Source organism: Oncorhynchus gorbuscha, linkage group LG12, assembly GCF_021184085.1.
Source record: "Oncorhynchus gorbuscha isolate QuinsamMale2020 ecotype Even-year linkage group LG12, OgorEven_v1.0, whole genome shotgun sequence".
NCBI lineage: Eukaryota > Metazoa > Chordata > Actinopteri > Salmoniformes > Salmonidae > Oncorhynchus > Oncorhynchus gorbuscha.
Genome location: NC_060184.1, coordinates 64,081,133 through 64,096,073, shown reverse-complemented (window position 1 = coordinate 64,096,073; position 14,941 = coordinate 64,081,133). Strand labels below are relative to the sequence as shown.

The 14,941-nt window shown below is 45.3% G+C and overlaps 1 protein-coding gene across 1 annotated transcript in view; it reads left to right on the top strand.

Moving 5' to 3' along the window:
* The window catches only part of pola1 (polymerase (DNA directed), alpha 1), a 95,951-nt gene that overhangs the window by 16,906 nt on the left and 64,104 nt on the right, over positions 1-14,941 (top strand). Inside the window, exons 19-26 of the mRNA XM_046292597.1 lie at positions 4,288-4,404; positions 4,681-4,856; positions 5,623-5,752; positions 5,852-5,971; positions 6,327-6,420; positions 6,986-7,110; positions 7,212-7,361; positions 7,529-7,651. Of these exons, the coding sequence (XP_046148553.1) occupies positions 4,288-4,404; positions 4,681-4,856; positions 5,623-5,752; positions 5,852-5,971; positions 6,327-6,420; positions 6,986-7,110; positions 7,212-7,361; positions 7,529-7,651 (1,035 nt within the window). The remainder of the gene's footprint in view (positions 1-4,287; positions 4,405-4,680; positions 4,857-5,622; positions 5,753-5,851; positions 5,972-6,326; positions 6,421-6,985; positions 7,111-7,211; positions 7,362-7,528; positions 7,652-14,941) is intronic.

Sequence of the window (14,941 nt, the reverse complement as noted above, 5' to 3'; positions counted from 1 at the left end):
TTGAAGTGTACCTATGATGAAAGTTACAGGCCTCTCGCACCTTTTTAAGTGGGAGAACTTGCACAATTGGTGGCTGACTAAATACTTTTTTGCCCCACTGTATGTCCATAAACACACCAGCCAGCTGGTCTGCGCATGCTCTGAAGACACGGCAAGGAATGCCATCTGGGCCTGCAGCCTTGTGAGGGTTAACACATTTAAATATTTTACTCAAGTTAGCTGCGGTGAAGGAAAGCCCGCAGGTTTTGATAGTGGGCTGTGTCGGTGGCACTGTATTGTCCTCAAAGCGAGCAAAGAAGTTGTTTAGTTTGTCTGGGAGCAAGACGTTGGGGTCTGCGACAGGGCTAGTTTTATTTTGTAGTCCGTGGTTGACTGTAGACCCTGCCACATACCTCTCGTGTCTGAGCCGTTGAATTGTGACTCTACTTTGTCTCTATACTGACGCTTAGCTTGTTTGATAGCCTTGCGGAAGGAATAGCTACACTGTTTGTATTCTGTCATGTTTCCGGTCGCCTTTTACTAATTAAAAGCAGTGGTTCACGCTTTCAGTTTTGTGCGACTGCTGCCATCAATCCACTGTTTCTGGTTGCGGAAGGTTTTAATATTCGCCGTGGATACAACATCACCAATGCACTTGCTAATAAACTTGCTCACCGAATCAGCGTATACGTCAATGTTGTTGTTCGACGCTATCCGGAACATATCCCAGTCCACGTGATCAACGCAGTCTTGAAGCGTGGAATCAGATTGGTCGGACCAGTGTTGAACAGACCTGAGCACGGGCGTTTTCTGTTTTTGTTTCTGGGAGCAATGGAGTTGTGGTCAGATTTGCTGAAAGGAGGGCGAGGGAGGGCTTTGTATGCGTCGCAGAAGATAGAATAACAATGACCCAGGATTTTTACAGCCCAGGTCGCGCAATTGATGTGCTGATAAAATTTAGGGAGCCTTGTTTTCAGATTAGCCTTGTTAAAATCCCCAGCTACAATAAATGCAGCCTCAGGATATGTGGTTTCCAGTTTACATAGAGTCCAATTTAGTTCTTTTAGGGCTGTCGGTGTTTGCTTGGGGGGGGGTGTATTCCAGACTGTGATTATAATCGAAGAGAATTATCTTGGTAGATAATGCGGTCGGTATTTGATTGTAAGGAATTCTAGGTCAGGTGAACAAAAGGACTTGAGTCCCTGTATGTTGTTATGATCACACCACGACTCATTGATCATAAAGCATACACCCCCGCCCTTCTTCTTACCCTTGGATTTAATAACTGGTTGACCCTCCTTTGGCAGCAATAACCTCAACCAAATGTTTTCTGTAGTTGCTGATCAGACCTGCACAGTCAGGAAGAATTTTGGACCATTCCTCTTTACAAAACTGTTTCAGTTCAGCAATATTCTTGGGATGTCTGGTGTGAACTGCTCTCTTGAGGTCATGCCACAGCATCTCAATCGGGTTGAGGTCAGGAGTCTGACTGGGCCACTCCAGAAGGCATATTTTCTTTTGTTGAAGCAATTCCGTTGTTGATTTACTTCCTGTGTTTTGGGTCGTTGTCCTGTTGCATCACCCAACTTATGTTGAGCTTCAATTGGGGGACAGATGGCCTAACATTCCCATGCAAAATGTCTTGATAAACTTGGGAATTTATTTTTCCGTCGATGATAGCAAGCTGTCCAGGCCCTGAGGCAGCAAAGCTGCCCCAAACCATGATGCTCCCTCCACTATTCTTTACAGTTGGGATGAGGTTTTGAAGTTGGTGTGCTGTGCCTTTTTTTTCTCCATACATAGTGTTGTGTGTTCCTTCCAAACAACTCAACTGTAGTTTCATCTGTCCACAGAATATTGTGCCAATAGCGCTGTGGAACGTCCAGGTGCACTTTTGCAAACTTCAGACGTGCAGCAATGTTGTTTTTTAGACAGCAGTGGCTTCTCCCGTGGAGTCCTCTCATGAACACCATTCTTGTTTAGTGTTTTACGTATCGTAGACTCGTCAACAGAGATGTTAGCATGTTCCAGAGATTTCAGTAAGTCTTTAGCTGACACTATATGATTCTTCTTAACCTCATTGAGCATTCTGCGCTGTCCTCTTGCAGTCATCTTTGCAGGATGGCCACTCCTAGGGAGAATAGCAACAGTGTCGAACTTCTCTCCATTTTATAGACAATTGGTCTTAGTGTGGACTGATGAACAGAGATACTTTTGTGACCCTTTCCAGCTTTATGCAAGTCAACAATTCTTAATCTTCAGTCTTCTGAGATCTCTTTTGTTCAAGGCATGGTTCACATCAGGCAATGCTTCTTGTGAATAGCAAACTCTAATTTTCTGAGGTTTTTTTTTATAGCACAGGGCAGCTCTAACCAACATCTCTTATCTCGCCTCATTGATTGCACTCCAGGTCAGCTGACACCTGACTCCAATTGGCTTATGGGAAAAGTTATTAGCCTTGGGGTTTACATACTTTTTCAAACTTACACTGTGAATGTTTAAATTATGTATTCATTATAGACAGGAAAAATACAATAGTTTGTATGTTATTAGTTTAAGCACACTATATTTGTCTATTGATGTGACTTAGATGAAGATCAGATCAAATTTGATGACCAATTTATGCCGCTATCCAAGTAATTCCAAATGGTTCACATACTTTTTCTTGCCACTGTAGGCATACAGAGGCCCATTATCAGCAACCATCACTCCTGTGTTCCAATGGCACATTGTTAGCTAATCCAAGTTTTTCATTTTAAAAGGCTAATTGATCATTCGAAAACCCTTTTGCAATTATGTTAGCATACCTGAAAACTGTTTTTCTGATTTTAAAGATTCAAAAAGGTAGGCCTTCTTTAGACTAGTTGAGTATCTGGAGCATCAGCATTTGTGAGTTTGATTACAGGCTCAAAATGGCCAGAAACAAAGCACTTTCTTCTGAAACTCGTCAGTCTATTCTTGTTCAGAGAAATTAAGGCTATTCCATTCGAGAAATTGCCAAGAAGCTGAAGATCTGGTATAACGCTGTGTACTACTCCCTTCACAGAACAGCGCAAATTGGCTCTAACCAGAATAGAACGAGTGGTGCAAAACTAAGCATAAGGATAAGTACATTCAAGTGTCTAGTTTGAGAAACGGACGCCTCAAGTCCTCAACTGGCAGCTTCATTAAATAGTTCCCGCAAAACACCAGTCTCAACGTCAACAGTGAAGAGGCGACTCCGGGATGCTGGCCTTCTAGGCAGAGTTGCAAAGAAAAAAACATATCTCAGACTGGCCAATAAAAATACAAGATTAAGATGGGCAAAGAACACAGACCCTGGACAGAGGAAGATTGGAAACGAGTGTTATGGACAGACAAATCTAAGTTTGAGGTGTTCGGTTCACAACGAAGAACATTTGTGAGATGCTGAAAAAAATGAAATATGCTGGAGGAGTGCTTGATGCCATCTGTCAAGCATGGTGGAGGCAATGTGATGGCCTGGGGGTGATTGTTGGTGGTGTAAAGTGGGAGATTTGTATAAGGTAAAGGGGATCTTGACGAAGGAAGGCTATCACTCCATTTTGCAACGCCATGCCATATCCTGTGGACGGCGCTTAATTTGAGCCAATTTCCTCCTTCAACAGGACAATGACCCAAAGCACAGCTCCAAACTATGCAATAACTAATTAGGGAAGAAGTCAGCTGTTATTCTGTCTATAATTAATTGGCCAGCACAGTCACAGGATCTCAACCCTATTTAGTTGTTGTGGGAGCAGCTTGACCGTATCGTACGTAAGTGCCCATCAAGCCAATCCAACTTGTGGAAGGTGCTTCAGGAAGCATGGAGTGAAATCTATTCAGATTACCTCAACAAATTGACAACTAGAATGCCAAAGGTCTGCAAGGCTGTAATTGCTGCAAATGGAGGATTCTTTGACGAAAGTAAAGTTTGAAGGACACAATTTCAATTAAAAATCATTATTTCTAACCTTGTCAGTGTCTTGACTATATTTCCTTTTCATTTTGCAACTCATTTCATGTATGTTTTCATGGAAAATTAGGACATGTCTGTGACCCCAAACTTTTGTATGTAAATAAGGTATTTTTATTTTATACATTTGCTACAAAAAAATTAACCTGTTTTCGCTTTGTCATTATTGGGTATCGTGTGTAGGTTTAGTGAAAAATAATTACAATTTTAGAATTAGAATTAGGCTTAAGAAAATGTGGAAGGGAAGGGGTCTGAATACTTTCAGAATCCACTCTGTATTACTGCTCTCTATATTTACACCCCAGCTGACCTCTCTTCTCATCTATTTCCTGTAGGGTCATGATATATTTGGCTTTGACCTGGAAGTGCTCCTTCAGAGAATCACTGTGTGTAAGGTCCCCCACTGGTCCAAGATTGGACGCCTCAAGAGGTCCAACATGCCCAAACTAGGGGTGAGTATCAGGGACTCGAAACCTGGGTCCTCAGAGCAACTCAATATTATGTTAGCACACTGAGCTAAAGTGCAAGCATAATGAAGGAGACATGTCTCACTCCTTTGCAGTGGCTTTGGTCCATGTCATAAGGTGAATGCACCAATTTGTAAGTCGCTCTGGATAAGAGCGTCTGCTAAATGACTTAAATGTAAAAATATCTAGGCCTACAGCAAAGGATAGTGGAGGTTCGAGTGGGTGTTAATGGTCTTCCTCTCTGGTGCCTGTGCTGCGTAGGGTCGCAGTGGCTTTGCAGAGAAGAGCGCCACCTGTGGCCGTCTGGTGTGTGACGTTGAGATTTCAGCCAAGGAGCTGATTCGCTGTAAGAGCTACCACCTGACTGAGCTGGCTGCTCAGGTGCTGAAGACTGAGCGAGCCACTATACCTGCTGAGAACATCAAAAACCTCTACAGGTGTGTGTGTGTGTGCCTCTACATATGAGTGCTTGGTGTCGTGGAAATTTCCTCTATTTACCAAATCATGGGAGCAAACCACACATACACACGTCAGAGTTAGTTATAAAAGTCCATCTTTAATTATATGAGCTCTTATCACAATCCTGTGACTCTCAGATAATTCAGTGTCTCCCAGTGAACTTTCTGAGAGTCCCCTTACAATGCAACTAAGTTCCTTTTAATAGCAAAGACACACCTAGTCAGACAGCATAGACATAATTCATCGTTCAGCTTTGTCTCCTTTCCCAAACCCCAGAACCGTAAACCAAATCCTCCATATCAACAGGCATATATCAAATTGTCATTTAGATACAACCCACTCAAAATACAACCTCCCGGACAAATTCACGGAGAGGAGGGTGAGGCTATAGGTTAAGATAAAAACAACATTAGAGGGAGCATAGAATGATTCCAGACACTGCCACCCTTCTTTCCCCACTAGAAAAGGTAGGGAGTAAAAGATATGTTTACACATGATGACACTTTGACCTCTCCCCTCTCTGTGGCCCATGCAACTTAGTTTTGACATAGAACAGATAACTGCAACCTCGCCACAGTATTATCAAAAATACCATTCTGATGAGAAGTAACTTACACACATTTGATGAATATTAAACATCTTACAAATGTTACCAACAAATTCTGATCCTTCCACGACATTGGTCCCACAATAAAAATCTAAAGTTCAGCTGTAAAGGTCCTGTTGTGTCTGTCCCTCCATCAGTGACTCCCCCCACCTGTTGTACCTGTTGGAGTTGACATGGACGGATGCCAAGCTGATCCTCCAGATCATGTGTGAGCTCAACGTGCTGCCTCTCGCCCTGCAGATCACAAACATAGCAGGCAACGTACTGGTGAGAGAGTCACACACGCACCGTTGAGTGAAATGCTGAGTAATTCTTAACACATGAACCCGCTCTCTCTTTTTCTCTCTCGTCTCACTCTCGCTCTAGTCTCGTACTCTGATGGGGGGTCGTTCTGAAAGGAATGAGTATCTGCTGCTCCATGCCTTCCATGACAAGAACTACATTGTGCCTGACAAACCCTCCTTCAAGAAGGCCCAACAAGAACTGGTATACACACATGCATGAGGCCAATACTAGACACTTGATTTAGTTTCCTTTGTGTCGTAGCCAGAGGGTAGAGAAATGCACTAAACTAAAGTTTAAACACACATGTTTTTAGGGATTTTGAGGTCTGGCTTATTTAGGTTTTGGCACTGAAAGGAACAGGAAACCTACCAATGTAATAAAACATTTTAGATTTGTCTGTCATCACTCACTCACCGTATGGACCTACTGCAAGATGGACTTTCTTCCTTTCTCTCTTACCTTCACCTCTCCTTTTCTCACTTTCTCTGTTTGTCTACTTTTTTCTCGCTCTCCATCTCACTTTCTCCATTTTGCTCTCTCACATTCCCTCACTCAGGCAGTGGGAGAGGAGGAGGGGGATTCTGGGAAAGGGAAGAGTAGAAGAAAGAAAGCAGCCTATGCAGGTGGACTGGTACTGGACCCCAAAGTGGGTGAGTCGGGGTGGGGGGGGTTAATATGTGCATTATGAAGTTTCTATTATGTTTTTGTAACATTCTGTGTGAATTTCGCCCCAAAATGTCCATGCTGTAACAAAGTAACACGTGGGGACATTCTCCTGTCCTTACCTTAAGTGTTGTCTACACACCTCATCAATAGTACTGTAGCATGTATTGGATTGTTTTCAAGTGTTTTTAATCATTCCCGGAAATGTAATCCCCCTCCAAATAAAATGGTCTTTGTTTGAGACTACTGTACTTGCTTCCGGCATACTGTCAGAAAAAGGTTTGTGTGTTCCATAAAACGGACAGTTCCGTTAGGTTTCATATTGAACAAGGTGTGTGTAGTAACTATTGTTTTGTTACAGACTTTGTTTAATATGAATCATGCTATATAAAAATAAAAATGACACCATCAAAATGACCGACGTGTGTTTCTATGAAGTACCCTGCTAGTCAGAATGCATCCTAGAGTGTGACATTCACCGGAGCAAAGAATTCTGAGTGGCACCGAAATGTATTTTATTTTGATGAAATAACTCCTATTCACTCCCTGTAGGTTTCTATGATAAGTTTGTATTGCTGCTGGACTTCAACAGTCTGTACCCCTCCATCATTCAAGAGTTCAACATCTGCTTCACCACCGTACAGAGAGAGGCCCACAGCACACGCAAGAAGACTGAGGTGTGTGTATGTCTGTCTTAGTCGGAGAGAGACTCACTGTGTGTGTGTGTGTGTGTGTGTGTGTATTTGAACAGTACCGTTTCTTGTTTCTGTGCCAAAAGGAGCATGACCATGATGAGATTCCAGAGGTTCCGGACGCCGACCTGGAGATGGGAATTCTGCCCAAAGAGATTCGCAAGCTGGTTGAACGACGTAAACAAGTGAAACAGCTGATGAAGGCACAAGACCTCAACCCTGACCTTTACCTGCAGGTACATGCATAACGACTTCTGCTGTCAGGTTTCTCTCTGTTGTGATTTTCAGTTTCAGAAAACTGATTTGTTACTCATAACCCAGACCACACTTGCTTGAAGCTGAAATGCGTAGGTGGTGGCTTTTCTTGAGTAACACAGTCCTATCTCTCTGTCTCTGTGTGCAGTATGACATCCGTCAGAAGGCTCTGAAGCTGACGGCTAACAGTATGTACGGCTGTCTGGGCTTTAGCTTCAGCCGCTTCTACGCCAAGCCACTGGCCGCGCTCGTTACACACAAGGGTAGAGAGGTGAGTTACGTCCTACTGGTTATATACTGTAGCGAACGACTGGTCAAGTATGAATGCTGGAGCAAATCCCACTAGAGGGCAGTCCAAGACCAGCCTCTCACACACCACTACTTTTACTTCCACATTTTTTTCTTCTTCTGTTGATATTGATAATCCCTTTTCATTTTTTGCACACCTGTATTAATTGAATGAGCTCTAACAATATCCACACATACCTCTAGTGTTCCAGTTATCCTCAGGGAGCTGTTTATTGGGATCCCCTTACAGCGCCATTGTGTTCCCTAATAGAGGTCAGGGCGTGTGCTTGTGTGTTTGGTTCAGCTCTGTGAGAGTGAGTGACTGATACTAACATTAAGGGGTGTGCCATATCTGTATCTGTGTAGCCCTGAGCCTTGAGTTTGGTCTTAGCCCAGCTTAATTTCACACCTCATTCTGTGACAGTAGAATAGATAGGACCATCATTAAGCCCAGGGCTGTCCTGTCCTGTATAGTTCTGCTTCAGAGCTGAACTGCGACTCAGTAAGTTATCAGTGATGTACACAGGATTCTCCCCTTCTATAAAATTAGAGGAAGTTCTAATTCTATGGTTAATTCAATCCCTACTCAACGGTATAAACCCTAAAATAAGCAGTTCTAAGAAGTCACTTTGAAAAGGAAAGACCTTGACTCAGATTAAACTTCTGACAGGTGAAAGCCAAATAGCTCCAAGTTAGTTTCTAGTGATTTGGAGCCAAAAAGGGCAGCTGGATGTTTGTAGTGTGTTTTCTAGTGTATTTGTACTTGTCTAAAATCGCATAGCTGTCCTGTATCACCATATACACACACCTATCATCAATTGAATATGCTTTCCTTTTATGATCTGATTTTAGGGCTGTTTATAAATAAACATTACACGACACCACCACTCACCCAGAATGCTTTGCTTATAAAGGCCTTTTTGGCTCCCTTTGTGGTCCCCTCTTTGTTTGTGTGTGGGATCTCCTCTTTCTCTCACTCTTGTCTAAGCTGAGGCAAAACCCCTCTGGGAATAGTAGGTCAGGCATTTACATTTAAGTTATTTAGCAGACCCTCTTATCCAGAGCGACTTACAAATTGGTGCATTCACCTTATGACATCCAGTAGAACAGTCACTTTACAATAGTGCATCTAAATCTTAAAGGGGGGGGTGAGAAGGATTACTTATCCTATCCTAGGTATTCCTTAAAGAGGTGGGGTTTCAGGTGTCTCCGGAAGGTGGTGATTGACTCCGCTGTCCTGGCGTCGTGAGGGAGTTTGTTCCACCATTGGGGGGCCAGAGCAGCGAACAGTTTTGACTGGGCTGAGCGGGAACTGTACTTCCTCAGTGGTAGGGAGGCGAGCAGGCCAGAGGTGGATGAACGCAGTGCCCTTGTTTGGGTGTAGGGCCTGATCAGAGCCTGGAGGTACTGAGGTGCCGTTCCCCTCACAGCTCCGTAGGCAAGCACCATGGTCTTGTAGCGGATGCGAGCTTCAACTGGAAGCCAGTGGAGAGAGCGGAGGAGCGGGGTGACGTGAGAGAACTTGGGAAGGTTGAACACCAGACGGGCTGCGGCGTTCTGGATGAGTTGTAGGGGTTTAATGGGACATGCAGGGAGCCCAGCCAACAGCGAGTTGCAGTAATCCAGACGGGAGATGACAAGTGCCTGGATTAGGACCTGCGCCGCTTCCTGTGTGAGGCAGGGTCGTACTCTGCGGATGTTGTAGAGCATGAACCTACAGGAACGGGCCACCGCCTTGATGTTAGTTGAGAACGACAGGGTGTTGTCCAGGATCACGCCAAGGTTCTTAGCGCTCTGGGAGGAGGACACAATGTAGTTGTCAACCGTGATGGCGAGATCATGGAACGGGCAGTCCTTCCCTGGGAGGAAGAGCAGCTCCGTCTTGCCGAGGTTCAGCTTGAGGTGGTGATCCGTCATCCACACTGATATGTCTGCCAGACATGCAGAGATGCGATTCGCCACCTGGTCATCAGAAGGGGGAAAGGAGAAGATTAATTGTGTGTCGTCTGCATAGCAATGATAGGAGAGACCATGTGAGGTTATGACAGAGCCAAGTGACTTGGTGTATAGCGAGAATAGGAGAGGGCCTAGAACAGAGCCCTGGGGGACATCAGTGGTGAGAGCGCGTGGTGAGGAGACAGATTCTCGCCACGCCACCTGGTAGGAGCGACCTGTCAGGTAGGACGCAATCCAAGCGTGGGCCGCGCCGGAGATGCCCAACTCGGAGAGGGTGGAGAGGAGGATCTGATGGTTCACAGTATCGAAGGCAGCCGATAGGTCTAGAAGGATGAGAGCAGAGGAGAGAGAGTTAGCTTTAGCAGTGCGGAGCGCCTCCGTGATACAGAGAAGAGCCGTCTTCAGTTGAATGACTAGTCTTGAAACCTGACTGATTTGGATCTAGAAGGTCATTCAGAGAGAGATAGCGGGAGAGCTGGCCAAGGACGGCACGTTCAAGAGATTTGGAGAGAAAAGAAAGAAGGGATACTGGTCTGTAGTTGTTAACATCGGAGGGATCGAGTGTATTTTTTTCAGAAGGGGTGCAACACTCGCTCTCTTGAAGACGGAAGGGACGTAGCCAGCGGTCAGGGATGAGTTGATGAGCGAGGTGAGGTAAGGGAGAAGGTCTCCGGAAATGGTCTGGAGAAGAGAGGAGGGGATAGGGTCAGGCGGGCAGGTTGTTGGGCGGCCGGCCGTCACAAGACGCGAGATTTCATCTGGAGAGAGAGGGGAGAAAGATGTCAGAGCACAGGGTAGGGCAGTGTGAGCAGAACCAGCGGTGTCGTTTGACTTAGCAAACGAGGATCGGATGTCGTCGACTTTCTTTTCAAAATGGTTGACGAAGTCATCTGCAGAGAGGGAGGGGGGGGGATTCAGGAGGGAGGAGAAGGTGGCAAAGAGCTTCCTAGGGTTAGAGGCAGATGCTTGGAATTTAGAGTGGTAGAAAATGGCTTTAGCCGCAGAGACAGAGGAGGAAATTGTAGAGAGGAGGGAGTGAAAGGATGCCAGGTCCGCAGGGAGGCGAGTTTTCCTCCATATCCGCTCGGCTGCCCGGAGCCCTGTTCTGTGAGCTCGCAATGAGTCGTCGAGCCACGGGGCGGGAGGGGAGGACCGAGCCGGCCTGGAGGAAGGGGACATAGAGAGTCAAAGGATGCAGAAAGGGAGGAGAGGAGGGTTGAGGAGGCAGAATCAGGAGATAGGTTGGAGAAGGTTTGAGCAGAGGGAAGAGATGATAGGATGGAAGAGGAGAGAGTAGCGGGGGAGAGAGAGCGAAGGTTGGGACGGCGCGATACCATCCGAGTAGGGGAAGTGTGGGAGGTGTTGGTTGAGAGCGAGGGGGAAAAGGATACAAGGTAGTGGTCGGAGACATTGAGGGGAGTTGCAATGAGGTTAGTGGAAGAACAGCATCTAGTAAAGATGAGGTCGAGCGTATTGCCTGCCTTGTGAGTAGGGGGGGAAGGTGAGAGGGTGAGGTCAAAAGAGGAGAGGAGTGGAAAGAAGGAGGCAGAGAGGAATGAGTCAAAGGTAGACGTGGGGAGGTTAAAGTCGCCCAGCACTGTGAGAGGTGAGCCGTCCTCAGGAAAGGAGCTTATCAAGGCATCAAGCTCATTGATGAACTCTCCGAGGGAACCTGGAGGGCGATAAATGATAAGGATGTTAAGCTTGAAAGGGCTGGTAACTGTGACAGCATGGAATTCAAAGGAGGCGATAGACAGATGGGTAAGGGGAGAAAGAGAGAATGACCACTTGGGAGAGATGAGGATCCCGGTGCCACCACCCCGCTGACCAGAAGCTCTCGGGGTGTGCGAGAACACGTGGGCGGACGAAGAGAGAGCAGTAGGAGTAGCAGTGTTGTCTGTGGTGATCCATGTTTCCGTCAGTGCCAAGAAGTCGAGGGACTGGAGGGAGGCATAGGCTGAGATGAACTCTGCCTTGTTGGCCGCAGATCGGCAGTTCCAGAGGCTACCGGAGACCTGGACCTCCACGTGGGTCGTGCGCGCTGGGACCACCAGATTAGCGTGGCCGCGGCCGCGCGGTGTGGAGCGTTTGTATGGTCTGTGCAGAGAGGAGAGAACAGGGATAGACAGACACATAGTTGACAGGCTACGGAAGAGGCTATGCTAATGCAAAGGAGATTGGAATGACAAGTGGACTACACGTCTCGAATGTTCAGGAAGTTAAGCTTACGTAGCAAGAATCTTATTGACTAAAATGATTAAAATGATACAGTACTGCTGAAGTAGGCTAGCTGGCAGTGGCTGCGTTGTTGACACTACACTAATCAAGTCGTTCCGTTGAGTGTAATAGTTTCTGCAGTGCTGCTATTCGGGGGCTAGCTGGCTAGCTAGCAGTGTTGTTTACGTTACGTTGCGTTAAAAGAACGACAATAGCTGGCTAGCTAACCTAGAAAATCGCTCTAGACTACACAATTATCTTTGATACAAAGACGGCTAAGTAGCTAGCTATGTAGCTAGCTACGATCAAACAAATCAAACCGTTGTACTGTAATGAAATGAAATGAAAATGTGATACTACCTGTGAATGCAACCGGGTTGTTGAGTCTATTCGGTAGACGTTGGCTAGACGTTGGCTAGACGTTGGCTAGACGTTGGCTAGCTGTTGGCTAGCTAGCAGAGTCTCCTACGTTAAGGACGACAAATAGGACGACAAATAGCTGGCTAGCTAACCTCTGTAAATTAAGATAATCACTCTAAGACTACACACTCTAAACTACACAATTATCTTGGATACGAAGACAGCAAAGACAGCTATGTAGCTAGCTAACACTAAACTAATCAAGTCGTTCAGTTGAGTGTAATAGTTACTACAGTGCTGCTAATCGGTGGGCGTTTGCTAGCTGGCTAGCTGCTGGGCAAATAGCAGTGTAGACTACGTTAGGACGACGAAATACGATAATTATGCAATTATCTTTGATACAAAGACGGCTATGTAGCTAGCTAAGAAGAAATTGCTAAGATTAGACAAATCAAACCGTTGTACTATAATGAAATGTGAGCTGGCTAGCTAACATTGCTAGCTGGCTAGCTGCTGGGCAAATAGCAGTGAACACTACGTTAGGACGACGAAATACGATAATTATGCAATTATCTTTGATACAAAGACGGCTATGTAGCTAGCTAAGAAGAAATTGCTAAGATTAGACAAATCAAACCGTTGTACTATAATGAAATGTAATGAAAAAGTTATACTACCTGCGGAGCGAAGTGCCGATGCGACCGCTCGCTCCAACCCGGAAGTAGCATCCTGGGCCTGACCCCTCTGGGAATAGTAGGTCAGGCCTGGGGCCACAGTGAGTTCTCAGTCCAGGGAGGGGTTAAGATGCCTGGGCTTAGGAGGGGATGACAGCCCCCTGGCTGTGGATGTTCTTGTCTGATTTACCAGGTTGGAAGGGAAATCTCCCTCCTTTATCTCCAGCCTTCTGCCAAGTTGCACCCGCATAAGTGTACAAGCGTGTGTTTGTGAGGCAGAGAGACAACTCTACTGTTTGAACTCTGGCCTTTGTAGGGAAACATTTGTTGTGCCCCGGTCCCACCATCCCTGGTACGTGGGGGTATTAGGGGATGGGGAGCATTAAGTGGAGGGTTTAGGGTTACACTGCTCAGGGTCCGGCACAGATGTCCCCAATGTGTTTTTTTTGGTTCCCTTGTGTGGGAGCCAGGGGTAGAGGAGGGCATACACAGATGTAATGTACAATCACATTATTACATTACATTACATTACATTAATCACCTTTGACACAATGGTTATTTTGGATAGGTTTATTGTTAAAGGGGTAACAAGGTGTAGTAGTGAGGGGATAACAGGCGCATGGTGTTGTGTGAGCTGTTGATGGTTGTGGAACGCTACTTAGTTTGAACTCTGACCCGTGTGTGTCAGGGTTTCCGTTAGCCGGTAGTAGCTGGCCAATACTTAATAAAATAAAATCCGATAAATGAAACTGGCGCTGGACAATTTACCGGGAGAAGATGGAAAAAAATCCCATTGCAAAATAATGCTTTTTAGCCTACATTTGACCCGATCATGCTTATCGGTCTGTAGGAAAATTTGAATAATTTCGTAGAATTAAATTGACACGTGTATATTTTTTGTTAGTTATGTTTATCACATACATGCAGATACAGAGCATATGAGCGAAAATCGTTCAGACGGCACAAGAGCTGCTGCTACAACTACTCAAACATCCGCTCATTCGTTGCTGCTGGAGTGAAACGTGCTTTTATAAGCCCAATCGTTGCCTAACAATTCTAAATGCAATCCTGTGTTTTTACAGTTTTATGGCCACAATTTAAAAAGTTATTCTATTTTTTTATATTTCTCAACTGGTAGGCTAATTGAAGTGCTCTTCCCATTCGCCATTCAAGTGCATATGGGCAAAGGTCGGCAAGCTTCAGCGCGTCACACACCACTTTGCAATGAGCTGGAGGCCGTATGCATTTAGAAAACATATACTTAATTGTTTGAAACTTTAACATTTTACATTACACGTTGCATTTATATTTTTGTTCAAAGTGTTGGTCCCATGTTTCATGAGCTGAAATAAAAGATCCCAGAAATGTATCATATATGCACAAAAAGCTTCTTTATCTTATTTACATCCCTGTTAGTGAGCATTTCTCCTTTGCCAAGATAATCCATCCTGCTGACAGGTGTAGCATATCAAGGAACTGGGGACAATAAAAGGCCACTCTAAAATGAGCAGTTTTGTGTCACAACACGATGCCACAGATTTCAAGTTTTGAGGGAGTGTGCAGTTGGCATGCAGACTGCAGGAATGTCCTCCAGAGCTGTTGCCTAATAATTTAATGTTCATTTCTCTACCATAAGCCGCCTCCCAAGGTCGCTTTAGAGAATTTAGCAGTACGTCCAACCGGCCTCACAACGGCAGACCACTTGTATGGCCGTGTGGGAGAGCGTTTTGTTGATGTTAACGTTGTAAACAGAATACCCCATGGTGACTGTATGGTATGGCTAAGCATAAGCTACAGACAACGAACACAGTTGCATTTTATCGATGGCAATTTAAATGCACCGATACACCCATTGTCATTCCATTCATCGTGGTTCTGCATGATAATGCACGACCCCATGTCGCTGGAAGCTGAAAATGTCCCAATTCTTCCATGGTCTGTATTCTCATCGACGTGTACGACTGCGTGTTCCAGTTCCCGACAATATCCAGTTCCCGCCAATACCCACACAGCAGACATTGTGGGCTAGGATGGGGATGCTATGTTGCACGTGTAGCGCAAAATTT